This window comes from Protopterus annectens, chromosome 2.part1 (genome assembly GCF_019279795.1).
Source record: "Protopterus annectens isolate FY-2018-M chromosome 2.part1, PAN1.0, whole genome shotgun sequence".
Taxonomy (NCBI): Eukaryota; Metazoa; Chordata; order Ceratodontiformes; family Protopteridae; genus Protopterus; species Protopterus annectens.
This window is the reverse complement of record NC_056729.1, coordinates 938,391,939-938,409,075: the sequence shown is the minus strand read 5'-3', so window position 1 is coordinate 938,409,075 and position 17,137 is coordinate 938,391,939. Positions and strand designations below refer to the sequence as shown.

At 40.2% G+C, this 17,137-nt stretch overlaps 1 protein-coding gene across 5 annotated transcripts in view; it reads left to right on the top strand.

The window, feature by feature from the left end:
• The window catches only part of PALLD (palladin, cytoskeletal associated protein), a 2,901,248-nt gene that overhangs the window by 2,550,368 nt on the left and 333,743 nt on the right, over positions 1-17,137 (top strand). For all 5 annotated transcript variants that reach the window (XM_044062575.1, XM_044062576.1, XM_044062578.1 and 2 more), the window contains one exon: positions 11,088-11,768. In XM_044062575.1, coding sequence (XP_043918510.1) covers positions 11,088-11,768 — 681 coding nt within the window. The remainder of the gene's footprint in view (positions 1-11,087; positions 11,769-17,137) is intronic.

Genomic DNA, 17,137 nt, shown 5'->3' with positions numbered 1-17,137 from the left:
AGTCCTCCTTCTCACACTGATGTGATTTGTTTTATACAACAGTGTTACATAAAGGATGTTTGCAGCAGTCCTCCTTCTCACACTGATGTAATTTGTTTCATATGATAGTGTTACATAAAGGATGTTTGCAGCAGTCCTCCTTCTACACACAGATGTGATTTGTTTCATATGATAGTGTTACATAAAGGATGTTTGCAGCAGTCCTCCTTCTACACACTGATGTGATTTGTTTCATACAACAGTGTTACATAAAGGATGTTTGCAGCAGTCCTCCTTCTACACACTGATGTGATTTGTTTCATATGATAGTGTTACATAAAGGATGTTTGCAGCAGTCCTCCTTCTACACACTGATGTGATTTGTTTCATACAACAGTGTTACATAAAAGATGTTTGCAGCAGTCCTCCTTCTACACACTGATGTAATTTGTTTCATATGACAGTGTTACATAAAGGATGTTTGCAGCAGTCCTCCTTCTCACACTGATGTGATTTGTTTCATACAACAGTGTTACATAAAGGAGGTTTGCAGCAGTCCTCCTTCTACACACTGATGTGATTTGTTTCATAAAACAGTGTTACATAAAGGATGTTTGTAGCAGTCCTCCTTCTACACACTGATGTGATTTGTTTTATACAACAGTGTTACATAAAGGATGTTTGCAGCAGTCCTCCTTCTCACACTGATGTAATTTGTTTCATATGATAGTGTTACATAAAGGATGTTTGCAGCAGTCCTCCTTCTACACACTGATGTGATTTGTTTCATATGATAGTGTTACATAAAGGATGTTTGCAGCAGTCCTCCTTCTACACACTTATGTGATTTGTTTCATACAACAGTGTTACATAAAGGATGTTTGCAGCAGTCCTCCTTCTACACACTGATGTAATTTGTTTCATATGACAGTGTTACATAAAGGATGTTTGCAGCAGTCCTCCTTCTCACACTGATGTGATTTGTTTCATACAACAGTGTTACATAAAGGAGGTTTGCAGCAGTCCTCCTTCTACACACTGATGTGATTTGTTTCATACAACAGTGTTACATAAAGGATGTTTGCAGCAGTCCTCCTTCTACACACTGATGTAATTTGTTTCATATGACAGTGTTACATAAAGGATGTTTGCAGCAGTCCTCCTTCTCACACTGATGTGATTTGTTTTATACAACAGTGTTACATAAAGGATGTTTGCAGCAGTCCTCCTTCTCACACTGATGTAATTTGTTTCATATGATAGTGTTACATAAAGGATGTTTGCAGCAGTCATAATATGACAGGACTAATAATGATTTTGAAGAAGACTGAGTTAATGAAGTGCATTGACCTGATTCTTAGCTATACATCAAAGAATTCCCCTTTTTGTCAGGATGTTGCCGGTTAGCCATGTGTATCTAAGCTTCTAGAGTCACGTCCACAAACTTAAACAAAAGGGAATAAAGTGGGAGCAGCTTTACATGTCATTGAGGGTTACAGCTACTGTTCTAAACACTGATGTGATTTGTTTCATATGACAGTGGTACATAAAGCATGTTTGCAGCAGTCCTTCTACATACTGATGTGACTTTTTTCATATGACAGTGTTACATAAAGGATGTTTGCAGCAGTCCTCCTTCTACACACTGATGTGATTTGTTTCATACAACAGTGTTACATAAAGGATGTTTGTAGCAGTCCTCCTTCTACACACTGATATGATTTGTTTCATACAACAGTGTTACATCAAGGATGTTTGCAGGAGTCCTCCTTCTACACACTGAGGTGATTTGTTTCATACAACAGTGTTACATAAAGGATGTTTGCAGTAGTCCTCCTTCTACACACTGATGTGATTTCTTTCATACAACAGTGTTACATAAAGGAAGTTTGCAGCAGTCCTTCTACACACTGATGTGATTTGTTTCATATGACAGTGTTACATAAAGGATGTTTGCAGCAGTCCTCCATCTCACACTGATGTGATTTGTTTCATACAACAGTGTTACATAAAGGATGTTTGCAGCAGTCCTCCTTCTACACACTGATGTGATTTGTTTCATATAACTGTGTTACATAAAGGATGTTTGCAGCAGTCCTCCTTCTACACACTGATGTGATTTGTTTCATATGACAGTGTTACATAAAGGATGTTTGCAGCAGTCCTCCTTCTCACACTGATGTGATTTGTTTCATACAACAGTGTTACATAAAGGATGTTTGCAGCAGTCCTCCTTCTACACACTGATGTGATTTGTTTCATATGATAGTGTTACATAAAGGATGTTTGCAGCAGTCCTCCTTCTACACACTTATGTGATTTGTTTCATATGATAGTGTTACATAAAGGATGTTTGCAGCAGACCTCCTTCTACACACTGATGTGATTTGTTTCATATGATAGTGTTACATATAGAATGTTTGCAGCAGTCCTCCTTCTCACACTGATGTGATTTGTTTCATACAACAGTGTTACATAAAGGATGTTTGCAGCAGTCCTCCTTCTACACACTGATGTGATTTGTTTCATATGATAGTGTTACATAAAGGATGTTTGTAGCAGTCCTCCTATACACTGATTTGATTTGTTTCATACAACAGTGTTACATAAAGGAAGTTTGCAGCAGTCCTCCTTCTACACACTGATGTGATTTGTTTCATATGACAGTGTTACATAAAGGATGTTTGCAGCAGTCCTCCTTCTACACACTGATGTGATTTGTTTCATATGATAGTGTTACATAAAGGATGTTTGCAGCAGTCCTCCTTCTACACACTGATGTGATTTGTTTCATACAACAGTGTTACATAAAGGATGTTTGCAGCAGTCCTCCTTCTACACACTGATGTGATTTGTTCATATGATAGTGTTACATAAAGGATGTTTGCAGCAGTCCTCCTTCTACACACTGATGTGATTTGTTTCATACAACAGTGTTACATAAAAGATGTTTGCAGCAGTCCTCCTTCTACACACTGATGTAATTTGTTTCATATGACAGTGTTACATAAAGGATGTTTGCAGCAGTCCTCCTTCTCACACTGATGTGATTTGTTTTATACAACAGTGTTACATAAAGGATGTTTGCAGCAGTCCTCCTTCTCACACTGATGTAATTTGTTTCATATGATAGTGTTACATAAAGGATGTTTGCAGCAGTCCTCCTTCTACACACTGATGTGATTTGTTTCATATGATAGTGTTACATAAAGGATGTTTGCAGCAGTCCTCCTTCTACACACTGATGTGATTTGTTTCATACAACAGTGTTACATAAAGGATGTTTGCAGCAGTCCTCCTTCTACACACTGATGTAATTTGTTTCATATGACAGTGTTACATAAAGGATGTTTGCAGCAGTTCTCCTTCTCACACTGATGTGATTTGTTTCATACAACAGTGTTACATAAAGGATGTTTGCAGCAGTCCTCCTTCTACACACTGATGTAATTTGTTTCATATGACAGTGTTACATAAAGGATGTTTGCAGCAGTCCTCCTTCTACACACTGATGTAATTTGTTTCATACAACAGTGTTACATAAAGGATGTTTGCAGCAGTCCTCCTTCTACACACTGATGTAATTTGTTTCATACAACAGTGTTACATAAAGGATGTTTGCAGCAGTCCTCCTTCTCACACTGATGTGATTTGTTTCATATGACAGCGTTACATACAGGATGTTTGCAGGAGTCCTCCTTCTACACACTGATGTGATTTGCTTCATACAACAGTGTTACATAAAGGATGTTTGCAGTAGTCCTCCTTCTACACACTGATGTGATTTGTTTCATACAACAGTGTTACATAAAGGATGTTTGCACTAGTCCTCCATCTACACACTGATGTGATTTGTTTCATATGACAGTGTTACAGAAAAGATGTTTCCAGCAGTCCTCCTTCTACACACTGGTGTGATTTGTTTTATACAACAGTGTTACATAAAGGATGTTTGCAGCAGTCCTCCTTCTACACACTGTTGTAATTTGTTTCATATGACAGTGTTACATAAAGAATGTTTGCAGCAGTCCTCCTTCTACACACTGATGTAATTTGTTTCATATGACATTGCTACATAAAGGATGTTTACAGCAGTCCTCCTTCTACACACTGATGTGATTTGTTTCATATGACAGTGTTCCATAACGGATGTTTGCAGCAGTCCTCCTTCTCACACTGATGTGATTTGTTTTATACAACAGTGTTACATAAAGGATGTTTGCAGCAGTCCTCCATCTACACACTGATGTGAGTTGTTTCATACAACAGTGTTACATAAAGGATGTGTTCAGCAGTCCTCCTTCTCACACTGATGTGATTTTTTTCATACAACAGTGTTACATAAAGGATGTTTGCAGCTGTCCTCCTATACACTGATGTGATTTGTTTTATATGACAGTGTTACATAAAGGATGTTTGCAGAAGTCCTCCTTCTACACACTGACATGATTTGTTTATTACAACAGTGTTACATCAAGGATGTTTGCAGCAGTCCTCCTTCTACACACTGATGTGATTTGTTTCATACAACAGTGTTACATAAAGGATGTTTGCAGCAGTCCTCCTTCTACACACTGATGTGATTTGTTTCATATGACAGTGTTTCATAAAGGATGTTTGCAGCAGTCCTCCTTCTACACACTGATGTGATTTGTTTCATAAAACAGTGTTACATAAAGGATGTTTGCAGCAGTCCTCCTTCTACACACTGATGTGATTTGTTTCATAAAACAGTGTTACATAAAGGATGTTTGCAGCAGTCCTCCTTCTACACACTGATGTGATTTGTTTCATATGATGGTGTTACAGAAAGGATGTTTCCAGCAGTCCTCCTTCTACACACTGGTGTGATTTGTTTTATACAACAGTGTTACATAAAGGATGTTTGCAGCAGTCCTCCGTCTCACACTGATGTGATTTGTTTCATATGACAGTGTTACATAAAAGATGCTTGCAGTAGTCCTCCTTCTACACACTGATGTGATTTGTTTCATATGACGGTGTTACATAAAGGATGTTTGTAGCAGTCCTCCTTCTACACACTGATGTGATTTGTTTCATACAACAGTGTTACATAAAGGATGTTTGCCGCAGTCCTCCTTCTACAAACTGAGGAGATTTGTTTCATACAACAGTGTTACATAAAAGACGTTTGCAGCAGTCCTCCTTCTACACACTCATGTGATTTGTTTCATACAACAGTGTTACATAAAGGATGTTTGCAGCAGTCCTCCTTCTCACACTGATGTGATTTGTTTCATACAACAGTGTTACATAAAGGATGTTTGCAGCAGTCCTCCTTCTACACACTGATGTGATTTGTTTCATACAACAGTGTTACATAAAGGATGTTTGCAGCAGTCCTCCTTCTACACACTGACATGATTTGTTTCATATGACAGTGTTACATAAAGGATGTTTGCAGCAGTCCTCCTTCTACACACTGATGTGATTTGTTTCATATGACAGTGTTACATAAAGGATGTTTGCAGCAGTCCTCCTTCTACACACTGATGTGATTTATTTCATGTGACAGTGTTACAGAAAGGATGTTTCCAGCAGTCCTCCTTCTACACAATGATGTGATTTGTTTTATACAACAGTGTTACATAAAGGATATCTGCAGCAGTCCTCCTTCTACACACTGATTTGATTTGTTTGATACAACAGTGTTACATAAAAGATGTTTGCAGCAGTACTCCTTCTACACACTGATGTGATTTGTTTCATATGACAGTGTTTCATAAAGGATGTTTGCAGCAGTCCTCCTTCTACACACTGATGTGATTTGTTTCATATGACAGTGTTACATAAAGGATGTTTGCAGCAGTCCTCCTTCTACACACTGATGTGATTTGTTTTATACAACAGTGTTACATAAATGATGTTTGTAGCAGTCCTCCTTCTCACACTGATGTGATTTGTTTCATACAACAGTGTTACATAAAGGATGTTTGCAGCAGTCCTCCTTCTCACACTGATGTGATTTGTTTCATGTGACAGTGTTACATAAAGGATGTTTGCAGCAGTCCTCCTTCTCACACTGATGTGATTTGTTTTATACAACAGTGTTACATAAATGATGTTTGTAGCAGTCCTCCTTCTCACACTGATGTGATTTGTTTCATACAACAGTGTTACATAAAGGATGTTTGCAGCAGTCCTCCTTCTCACACTGATGTGATTTGTTTCATGTGACAGTGTTGCATAAAGAATGTTTGCAGCAGTTCTCCTTCTCAGACTGATGTGATTTGTTTTATACAACAGTGTTACATAAGGGATGTTTGTAGCAGTCCTCCTTCTCACACTGATGTGATTTGTTTCATACAACAGTGTTACATAAAGGATGTTTGCAGCAGTCCTCCTTCTCACACTGATGTGATTTGTTTCATATGACAGTGTTACATAAAGGATATTTGCAGCAGTCCTTCTTCTCACACTGATGTGATTTGTTTGATACGACAGTGTTACATAAAGGATGTTTTCAGCAGTCCTCCTTTACACACTGATCTGATTTGTTTTATACAACAGTGTCACATAAAGGATATTTGCAGCATTCCTCAGTAACACTTCCTGATTAGTGCTTTTGGGGTTGGGAAAAGTATGCCGAAGCTGCAGTGAAGCTTTGATTTTTTTCTTTTCAGTGTAATCACAGGCCCTTCTTGTCCATTTTATGTGTCTGTCTAGTACATAGGCCATAATTTATAGCAAAATTGTTATGCAGCTGGATACAGTTGATGCCATTGGCTTAAGTGAAAGTTAGAGCCATCTAGAAGCACATGACAGATGATGTGATGAGTCATATGCCACCCTTATACTTTTCTGCTGGATGATGTATTATGAAATGCCTATTCTGACTGTCTCTGCGCTACAGACAGTTCCCGTTGTACTACAGTTTAATTCAGTACTTTGGAAACTGCCTTGGAGATGGTGTTGTATTAAATGAAACTTGGCTGAACTTCCTTTGTCAATGAAACCAAGTAGTGTGAGATAACCGGATTCATGAGTCCACCAAAAAGGTGTTAGGTAGTACCAGGTGGTTTAACTAGGCTATGGAACTTTCATAGGTTCATTTGTGTATACTATGCCAATGACCATTAGAGCCCTTTTTATGTCTAGCTATGCATCCCAAATCTCTGACAAGTTCTGATACCCTTGATAAGGGTAAGCAGGGACTTGGGAGATGAAACATTTACAGGCTGAATGTGTCTGCTAGAGACATAGGTTCATAGGTAGGTACTAGGCTATCGGCCTGAAAGCATTTATAAGCCTAGCCAGAATGTGTTGGCTTTCGTCGCCCCCTTAGATTAGTTCCCTGTGCCTCTGTCCAGAAGACCCACTGAAGTGATCCCTAGGGTAAACTTTTTGTTTCCCATCCACTCATCAAGGTTTCTCTTGAAGAGTGTTAGTGAGGAGCTCTGCCTAATGTAGATTGGAATCTTGTTCCAAAGCATGGGAAGTCTCTGGGACAGGAATCTATCCCTCCAGCACGTCCTATTTATTGTTGTGGTGAGGTTTAGATCCCTAGAGCATGTGGCTCAAGGGGATATGGTTTTCATTAGGTGGAGCATGTCCATGAATTCTGGGTTGGACATGGCCTTGTATGTCAGGCAGAGATCACCTCTGAGTAGGCAGTATGCAACCAAGTGCAGCTGGAGTTTCTTCAGTCAAGCTGCAGAGGGGCATTTGTTTGACGTCAGTGATCCTCTTGGTGAGGAACTTCTGTTGTCTTTCCAGCTGTTGAAGGTGTCTTGTAAGGTGCATCCCAAATGGGGCATTGCACTCTATGATGGGTCTGATGAGTGATGAGTAGAGGGGCACAATGACCTCTTTTGATCTGGATGTGAACCCTTTTGTGATTAGTTGGGCCACATAGAAGAATTTTCTAACCACTTTGTCAATGTGATTACCAAAGGAGAAATTACTATCTACTTGGGTCCCCAGATCCCTTATTACGTCTTCCGTATTTAGAGGACTACCACCTATGTGGTAGTTTGTGGGTACTTTGTTTTTTCCAAAGGGGATGACTATGCACTTTTTGGCATTTAGCTTGAGACCATGATTTTGACACCAGATATCCATCTCAGTGAGACCCTTTTGGAGGATGTCTGTGTCAGCTGGAGAGTCAGTTATAGCCCCTAGTCTGCAGTCATCTGGGAACCTGGTCAGCCGTAGTCATCCTGTACTTGCCTGTACCTCTGAGAAGTATATGCCGAACAGGAGGGGTCCTTGGACTGAGCCCTGGGGAATGCCACTTGTAACCGGTTTATAGTTGGACCTAGCTCCCACAACTCTCACCATGTGGGTTCTCTCCGTGAGCCATTTGGCAACCTATCTTGTGAGAAAGGGGTTTATGTTCAGGCTAGTGCGCTTGTCTATAATACCAGAATGGGGAATGATGTCTAAGGCCTTTGCGAGGTCTAGGTAGGCTGTGTATACCACCTTTCCCTCGTCTATAGCCTTGGTAAGTGTCTCAAAGAAGTCCACCAGGTTTAGGAGGCATGATCTACACTTAACAAAGTCAAAATGGGTAGGGTCCAATGTTTGGCGGTTCTCAAGGTCTCTATTAATGAGTTCCATGATGATGCGCTCCATAGCCTTGCAGACCAAGCTAGTCAGGCTTATAGGGCAATAGTTCCTGCGGTCTGTTGTGGCTCCACCTTTGTAAAGTGGAATAACCATTGTTGTGCGCCACTCTATGGGTACGTAGCCTGTGGAGAGGCTGAGTTTGAACAGTGTGTTTAGGTGAGGGGCTAGTTCATCTTTGAGCTCTTGTAGGACACAGCCTGGGACACCGTCTGGTCCCATTGATGCTGTGTTTTTGGCTATGAAGAGGGCTGTTTTAACCTGAGTGTCTGTGATTTCAGGGGCTATACATTCTTCTTGTATGGTTATGGGCCCTTTTGGGGGTGAGAGGTGGCTGAAGTTTGCACTGAACCTGTCTGCCAGGATGTTGGCGATATCGGTCGGTTCAGTGTATTTTGTTCCATTCTGCACTAACTCCAAGCAGATCTGAGTATTGCCACTTAGATTCTTCACATAGCTAAAGATTGCCTTGTGGTTATCTTGGAGTCCTTGACAATTTTTCTTTCGAAGATAGCCTTGGATGATTTTATGAGGGATCATAGTTTCTTGCTGATACTGATCAGGGATGTCTTCCCTTCTTGGGATTTTGCTCTTTTCTGTACTAGTTTCCTCCTTCTGTTGTATAGCTTGATTATGGCAGGGGTCCACCAGACTGATTTCCTTTTCATGGAGGAGTGAGTCTTGGTTTTGCTTGGGATAGCATGATCCATGCATTCTTGTAGGTGTCCATAGAATGCATTAGTAAAGGATTTTGCAGCTTGGACAGCGTTATCCTTTAGAATGGAGGCTTTGAAACTTTCCACCTCGGTCTTAAGTAATGTGAAGTTTGCTTTTAAAAAGTTTTTCACGGTGGTTTCCTTGACAGGGGTGGGGGTGGAATGTGGATATCCAGATTGATTTGTTTATGGTCAGCTCTAACCAGCGAGGGGTTGACCTCTGGTGTGGAACACTGGCTGCCCATGTTGGTGATGACCAGGTCCAATATGTTGTCACCTCTCTTGGGAGTGTTGACCAGTTGATCCAGGGCATTTGAGTTTATAAATTCTAGGAAATGTTGGGCAAGGGAGTTAGTACTTGAGTAGTTCTCCAAGTTAATGTTTGGGTAACTGAATTCATCCAATATTAGGGTGTTTAGTAGGACCTTTATGTTTCCCAGTGTTTCCAGAAAAGCGGAATGGGAGTCCTGGGACATGGTGGGTGATCTTTAGCAAGCTACAGTTTGAATTGCATACACCAATTACATAGGTGCCAAACCAGGGATGTGTCTCCTGTTCCCGATCCAATTGTCCAAGTTATACTTAAATTGGGTTAGGGAGGAACTCCACAAAGGAATTCCAGAAGGGGTAGTCTTTGAGATATATAACTGTCTCTCCAGTTTACATCACAGGCAAGGTTTAAATCTTTAGGATGGGTAACTCTAGTGTTTGGTTTGTAGATATGCTAGACATACATCAGGGTGGGGTCTGACAATGCCTTGCATGCCAGGCATAGATCTCCCGCAACAGCAGGTAGGAGACAAAAACTTGTGATAGGGCTTTGAGGTGGCCTGCATATGATGCATTACTTATGCCCTACACTCTGTTAGTGAGGAAACTCTGTGGATGTTCCATTTGTTGGATGTGCTTGGGTGGGTACATACCAAAAGGGGATTATACCCAATGAAAGGTCTTATGAATGCTGAATACAGTGGAGCAATGACCTCCTTGGACCTGAATGCCATGCCTTTTTTCATAATTTGCACGACATAGAATGATTTCCTCACTAATGTGGGCACATGATGATCAATGATTAGATTGCTGTCTATGTGTGTCCCCAAGTCTCTGACATCTGGAATGACTCTTAGGGGTGTGTTGCTAATATGTTAGTTACCAGGGCTGGATTGTTTCCCAAAGGATACTGTTATGCATTTCATAGCCTTAACCTCTGAGCAGTGTCATAAAGGAGCATTCTGGGATTCATTTACAAAACTGTAATGCTCAGACATGGAGCTAACTGAAGTGTGCCTTCATGAATTGTGAGAGGAAGCAAGTTTATCAGAGAAAGAAACAGCCCTGATATTTTTCTATAGCACCTTTCCTAGGTTTCCATAAAGGACATGTATGGTTTAATAATTGCTGGAAAGCTTACCTCTAGTGTAGCAGAATTAAGTGTGTATAGAAAACACCATTCTCTAATTATAAGCAGATGTTACACCATTTAGAAAAAAATGTTTTATACAATCATATGAATGTAATAGCCCTTGCCAGATTCAAAAAACAGCTTTTCAGTGGAAGGTTTCCTTAAATTTTACCTTTGTATTTTCTTGTTTATTTTATCTGTTTATGTCACAGCTACAGAATGTCTTGAGATAATTATGAACTGTAAAGTACTACAGTGATTTTTAAACTAGGTCTGGTAGAAATAGTAAATAAATGAAGTCTAAGAATTCTTAAAGATGAATGTTATTTCTAAAGCCATTTATATTAGCTAACATCTAAAAATTATGGAATGTTAATATGTTTGTCTTACTTCATTTCTTGCAGAGACCCCTTACAGATACAGAAACTCCAAAACCAGATTCGACTGGAACAAGAAGGCTTTGTGTGGCAACAAGATAGTGTTCTGCAAACAAATCCTCCACCTTCTCCACCTCTGCCACCTCCTCCATCCTTCCAGGAGCTTGAGTCAAGCCAGCTGCTTTCTCCAACTGCACAAATGAATGTTCTTAATACCCACAGTCCTTCTACAATGCAGCCAACAAGCACTTTTAACTATGCCAGGCCCAAGCAGTTTATAGCAGCTCAGAACATTGGACCTTCTTCTGGATATGTGACTCCATCATCTGGCTCTTCCAGTTCCAGCCTTCCATCACCAATGTCTCCATCCACTCCTCAGAAACAGTTTAATAGAGTAATCCTTCCTGCCTATCAGCAGCAATATTCTAATGAGGGAGACACCCTGTATCCCCCCTCTTCCCCATCTCCTCCTCCTCCCCCTCCACCTGTCTTCAGTCCCCCTGCTAGTTTTGCTCAAGATAATTTTCCGCTGCCTCCACCACCTCCTCCTCTGCCACCAACTACACCACCTTCATCATACAGTCCATGCTCCAGTGACAGAATGTCTCCATTCGCTAGCCACACACCGTCTGCCTTCCTGAGCTCCATACTGCCTTCTCAGCCAATATCACCCATTAATACACGACTTCCCAAAGGTGTGACACCACTGTAAGTATACATTATTTATGACCTCAATGTTTATTAATATGACTTGACCTATACAACTGTGCTTTCTGTTTGTTTTTGTAGCAAATAACAGGGCTGATAAAGTTAAATTTGTAATAGTCAATTGTATTTCAAGTGTGGCCAGACTTTTACCAGCTTGTAGGTTCATAGGTTCATATATGTTTACCAAGCTAATGACCACAAGAGCCTTTTTAAGCCTAGCCATGCATTCCAAATCTCTGACAAGTTCTGATACCCTTGATAAGCTTCTGTCAGGTTCCATTTATAAATCCAGACCTGTGGTAGAGAGGGATATAGCCATGCCTGCAGCCTCAATGACCACAGTTCAATTTACAGGCCCAAAAGAGGAAGGTAGTTTGGCCCAAATAGTAAAGTAAGGAGTATGCTCAGTTCTGGCATTCACAGCTTGCTCAGTTTGTTATATATGACCTGCATTCTTCATGGTATCTGGCCAACAAAATATGTCATTTTAAACATGACCTAGTGCTGGGTGGAGTGGTGCATAGACAATAAACACTAGACATCACAGTATATTAGGTGATGTGCAAGCATGTTCATTAGCCAGTATTGACAGCAGCAGGCTTATGTGTGATTAAATTGAGAGATTGCAAAGATGAGCAATACGCAAGAGAGTGATAGTAACTAACATTATAATTTGATAAAGTCTGTCATGTAGTGCTAATTGTTGTGCATTTTTTATGAGTTTATCTCTAAGGTGCAGTACAGTAACAAAGTAAAGAACAATAGATCCAAAGAATAGTCTGTAGTCATAGTTAGGGTACAGTATTGAATGATTGTGGCTTGCTCATCAAATCTGACTGTAACACCAAACTTCAGCACTGAACTGAAATGGTACAGCTGGTGCACAGTGTCATATTGTCTGATCGTCTTAATTTCAGAAATATGAGGGGTACAAGAACTGAGATGCCGTATATTATTGCTACACTGTTTTAGTCTTACAGCAGAATGTCCTGTGTGCCTTGTGACAAAACTGACCATGTAGTGACAGAGAAGGTCGGCTTTGTATTTTTGTCATTCCTCAGGCTCTGACACTGATTTATTAGGGTGTCAGTATAACACAATGTGCACAATAAGGTCAGAGTAATATAACAGAAGGTAAGTATAATTAAGCACCCACAGTATGAGAAATTCTTTACATTATACAGTTGATTGAAGATGAAATCAGTTTATGTAGTATGGAGAGGCTGTATTCACCGTGTACAAGAGTCAAATCAAAGTGTGATATACAGTTAGAGGGATGTAGAGAGTAAGAAAGTTATTAGACAGCGAGAGAATATGTGGTGATTATGTCATGTGTCCAGAGACATAGAACTGGCATTTAGCAAGTTTCAGAAGATGCATGTTTAGATTGTGTCTAGAATACTAAGTATGATAATATTTCTTTGAGATATAAGGGAACAGATTCCTAGAGTTTTGGACCGAGAATAGACAAGCAGTGATTTGTGCAGTGAAGCTTTGTTTTTGAGGCCAGTAGTGAAATGAATAGTCACAATTCCTGATGTTGTAGGATGGGAGGTTCATATTAGTTTAGCTGCTAAAGGGGAGGGTGTTTGTTTGTATATATGTTTGAATTGCTGGCTGCCTAATAGGATGCCAGATTTTTGCTTGACTGGGAGCCATTTTGCTTTTTCTGGGGTTTTGCAGTGATGTTCATGCTTAAGGGAGAAAGTGGTAAATCTGCAGATTTTATTAGTCATTGATTGTGTGTGTTTAGCATGTGTCTTTAAAGCAGATGGTACCAAGGGGAGGCTATATTCCAGCTGACAGAGGAGGATATAATAGGGAAAAGTTTGTTGGCCCAGAATAGCAGTAACTTAACCTTTTCTTGTTTTTGTCGAGATGTAGAATGAAGCTAAGAGACTGGTCTAGCTGCAGACCCAGGGTTTTGAAAGTGCTAGTGTTTCTAAGGTAGAACTGTTATGATAAAATATTTTAGCTATGAATGAATTTTGTGGAGCTTCTGTTTTCTACCAAAAGGAATGGATTTTGGTTTGGTTGTGTTAAATGGTGGGTGTTTTGTTTATAATCCATTGTATGAGAGAGAAAATCATCTTGAAGTTCTTTTTTTGGTGGGTTGTGGGGGACTGCTTGATCAGAGGAGAACTATGTCACCTGCTAAAAGTAGAGGGCTGTCAAGGGGGAGTTTATTGACAAAGACTGATAATGGTGGTCCAAGGATACAGTCTTGTGGGACACCTATTCTGAGTTTAGCTGAAGGAGAGAGCAAGGGCTGGACTTTGGCAGTGAAGTGTCAGTTCTGGAACCATGGAGTGGTATCTGGGGTAACTCCTATTTTATATAGGTGGTTTAAGAGAATTGTGTCATCCAGTAAATCAAATGTTTTGCAGCAGTCAGTAAACTACTTTCTGTTTGCTAGCCTTTGTACAAGCCTAGAATGATTTCATCTGTGAGATTCCAAAGTGTATGTATGTGCAGGCACTTTGTGGGATAAATAAAAAACTGACAGACCGTCTGCAAAGTAGTGAGTGTGGTTCATATACCAGCTCTGGCTTCACACAACCTTTGCACAGCATGTACCATCTAGATGAAGTATACTCCTCAGTACCATTAACAAACCATGATCTGCCTCCATAGCAGTGCATCAACCACCATATTAGAACCTACTGCACTGGCCAGAAAACAGCTGTGTACAGTAAATGTCACACTTTCTCAGTGTCAGTATTGGGAATAGTGCATCTCTAGTGCAGACATCAAGGCTGTCTGCATGCCACCACACTTGTGCTGCTGTTTATTACAGCCAGCCATCCAGTGCTGTATCCAGCCACTTCATCATTTGACAAGCAGGAGTATCTAGAATCACAGAAGCTAGAGGTATGCCAGCCTCAGTCACCACAATATCTTATGATTCTCCATTAAGTGTTCTTCTGGCACATGACCCACTTTACTGTCCCTGTCTAACTGCAGTAAGAAAAGAAAGGCCCATTCTACGTAAAAGTGGTTGAAGAAATTTCCAAGACTTTGACAATGGATAACTTATTTTTGCAAAACAAGTAAAAATGTGATATACCTTATGTTTGCAACAAACTTTGATTTCTATCAACTGCAGCAACAACAGACCCCCTCTGAAACTTAAGACCTTTGATCTTTGGTTATATTTCTGCTTTGTACTTTTATATAACTATGGTTGTCAAAAGACATTAGTCACAGCTTGCCTCATGGAAAAAATGAATATGTTCTGAAACACCTCATGTTAAAGAAGGGACTGTTAAAACTCAAAAACTCTTATGCTAGTCCCTCTTACCACCACTGAGCAGAACACAATAGAGGATGATGACAGAAAAAGGCTCTAGGCCCACACAATCTGCCCTCATTGTCTTTCCCAGTGTCTGTTATTGTATATAATTTTTTCTACCATTGCCTCTGTGTTAACTATGTGCTTTTCATAGTTTGCATCAGTCCCATCATACACCAGAATTCAGCTTGAGAAACGCAGTTACAAAGAACCATCCTGCTGAATTTTGAAGGAAACTTTTTTCCTAAATAAATCTGCTTTAATATGCTGTTTTCTTGGAGTTGTAAAGCTATTATACTGCACAAATGTTCTGGTATGCATTTCTCTTGCATATTACCTCTTTAGTGAAGCCAGGCAAGTTAAGTATTTTGTTACCTTATAACTTCCCAACTACTGTGAATTCTTCCTTAATTCATATCTCAGTTTTAGGTACTAGTGTTAAATGATCTATACCTTATTTTTTCAGAGGAGAACTCTTGTTTGCTCTGTATAGCTATTTATATATTTATATTCCCAGGCGGCCTGTTATTAGGGGCAATCCAGTTTATCACTTGGAGCATAAAGCAGTTTAAAGACTATTACAATTCTATGTTCTTTTTGTCCAAATATTAGGCTATGTGACATCCCAAATGTATTCTTCATCTTAAAGTTACACTGTTTTTTCATCCATTTTAGTGTAATTCCTCATGACTTAGTACTGAGACCACTGCTGTTCAGTGTCTTCTCCTCAAATCTCCTAACCACTAACCCAGACATGTGGCTAACTAAATTTGTCAGTGACTGTAAGCTGCATGTTGTTGTTCACTTAGCATCAGACATTGTGTTACTACAGAAGTGCTAAGCAGTGCAAATCAATGGACTTATATTAAATGTAAGGAAGTGTAGCAGTGTCATCTTGTGTAATTAAATCCCAGCAGCAACTTACAGTATAGACAGTGCCCCTCCCCAGACTAACACAATTGTCAGACACTCAGAATCTTATAGACAGCTATCTGTCCTTTGACCACCTCTTAGCAAAAGTAGTCAGCAAATCTTTCAATTTAGCCCAAATGGTAACTAAGTGTATCTCATCCAGCCAAAAGAAGTTACTATTATTTTTCACTCTGCACTGATCTAACCAGTGATACAGTATAGTGCCCCTTTAAGTGTGCATCTGTCTATCCAAGCATATCATGCAACAGGAAAGACTCTAGAGGGTAATAACTAGGAAGACCATCAGACTAAAGACCCTGAGATAAAAAGACAGGTTTGAAGCTCTTTCCCTATACTCTGTCTCCTGTATACCATACTCTCTCTCTCGCTTATTCTCTTGCTCACTGGTTTATGGCCTGCATTTCGTGCTGCTAAGGGCCCATCCCTCCTTCTTATAGACTGCTACACAGTGGTTTATGGCTGTCATTTCATGCTGTTAAGAGCCAACCTTCGTTCTTATAGACTCCTCCACAGTGGTTTATGTCCTGCATTTCATGCTGTTAAGGGCCCAGCTCTCCTACTTATAGACTTCTGCACAGCTGTTTGTGGCCTGCATTTCATGCTGGTAAGGGCCCAGCTGGACCCTTCTTCTTATAGACTCCTGCACAGTGGTTTATGACTGGCATTTCATGCTGTTAAGAGCCCAGCCCTCCTTCTTATAGACTCCTGCAGAGTGGTTTATGGCCTGCATTTCATGCTGGTAAAGGCCCAGCCCTCCTTCTTATAGACTCCTGCACAGCAGTTTATGGCCTGTATTTCAATCTGAAAAGGGCCCAGCCTTCCTTCTTATGGAATCCTGCACAACGGTTTATGGCTGGCATTTCATTCTGGTAAGGGCCCGGCCCTCCTTCGTCTCCTACACCTCCACAAACAAATGGCCCCACAAACAGCTAAATTCTTGAATTTCCATCAGTGAATAAATAAAACATGAGGACTTAACACTTCCCTCATCTGTATTATATTAGTACATTACATATAAAACAGAGGGATAACCTCACTTCCATTGAGGTGAACCATAAAGACTGGATGGGTACTCGAAAACGGGATGAAGGTATGGGTCCTGGGTGGGTTTCCCTGCTAGTTCCTTCCTCATATGTTTTCCAGT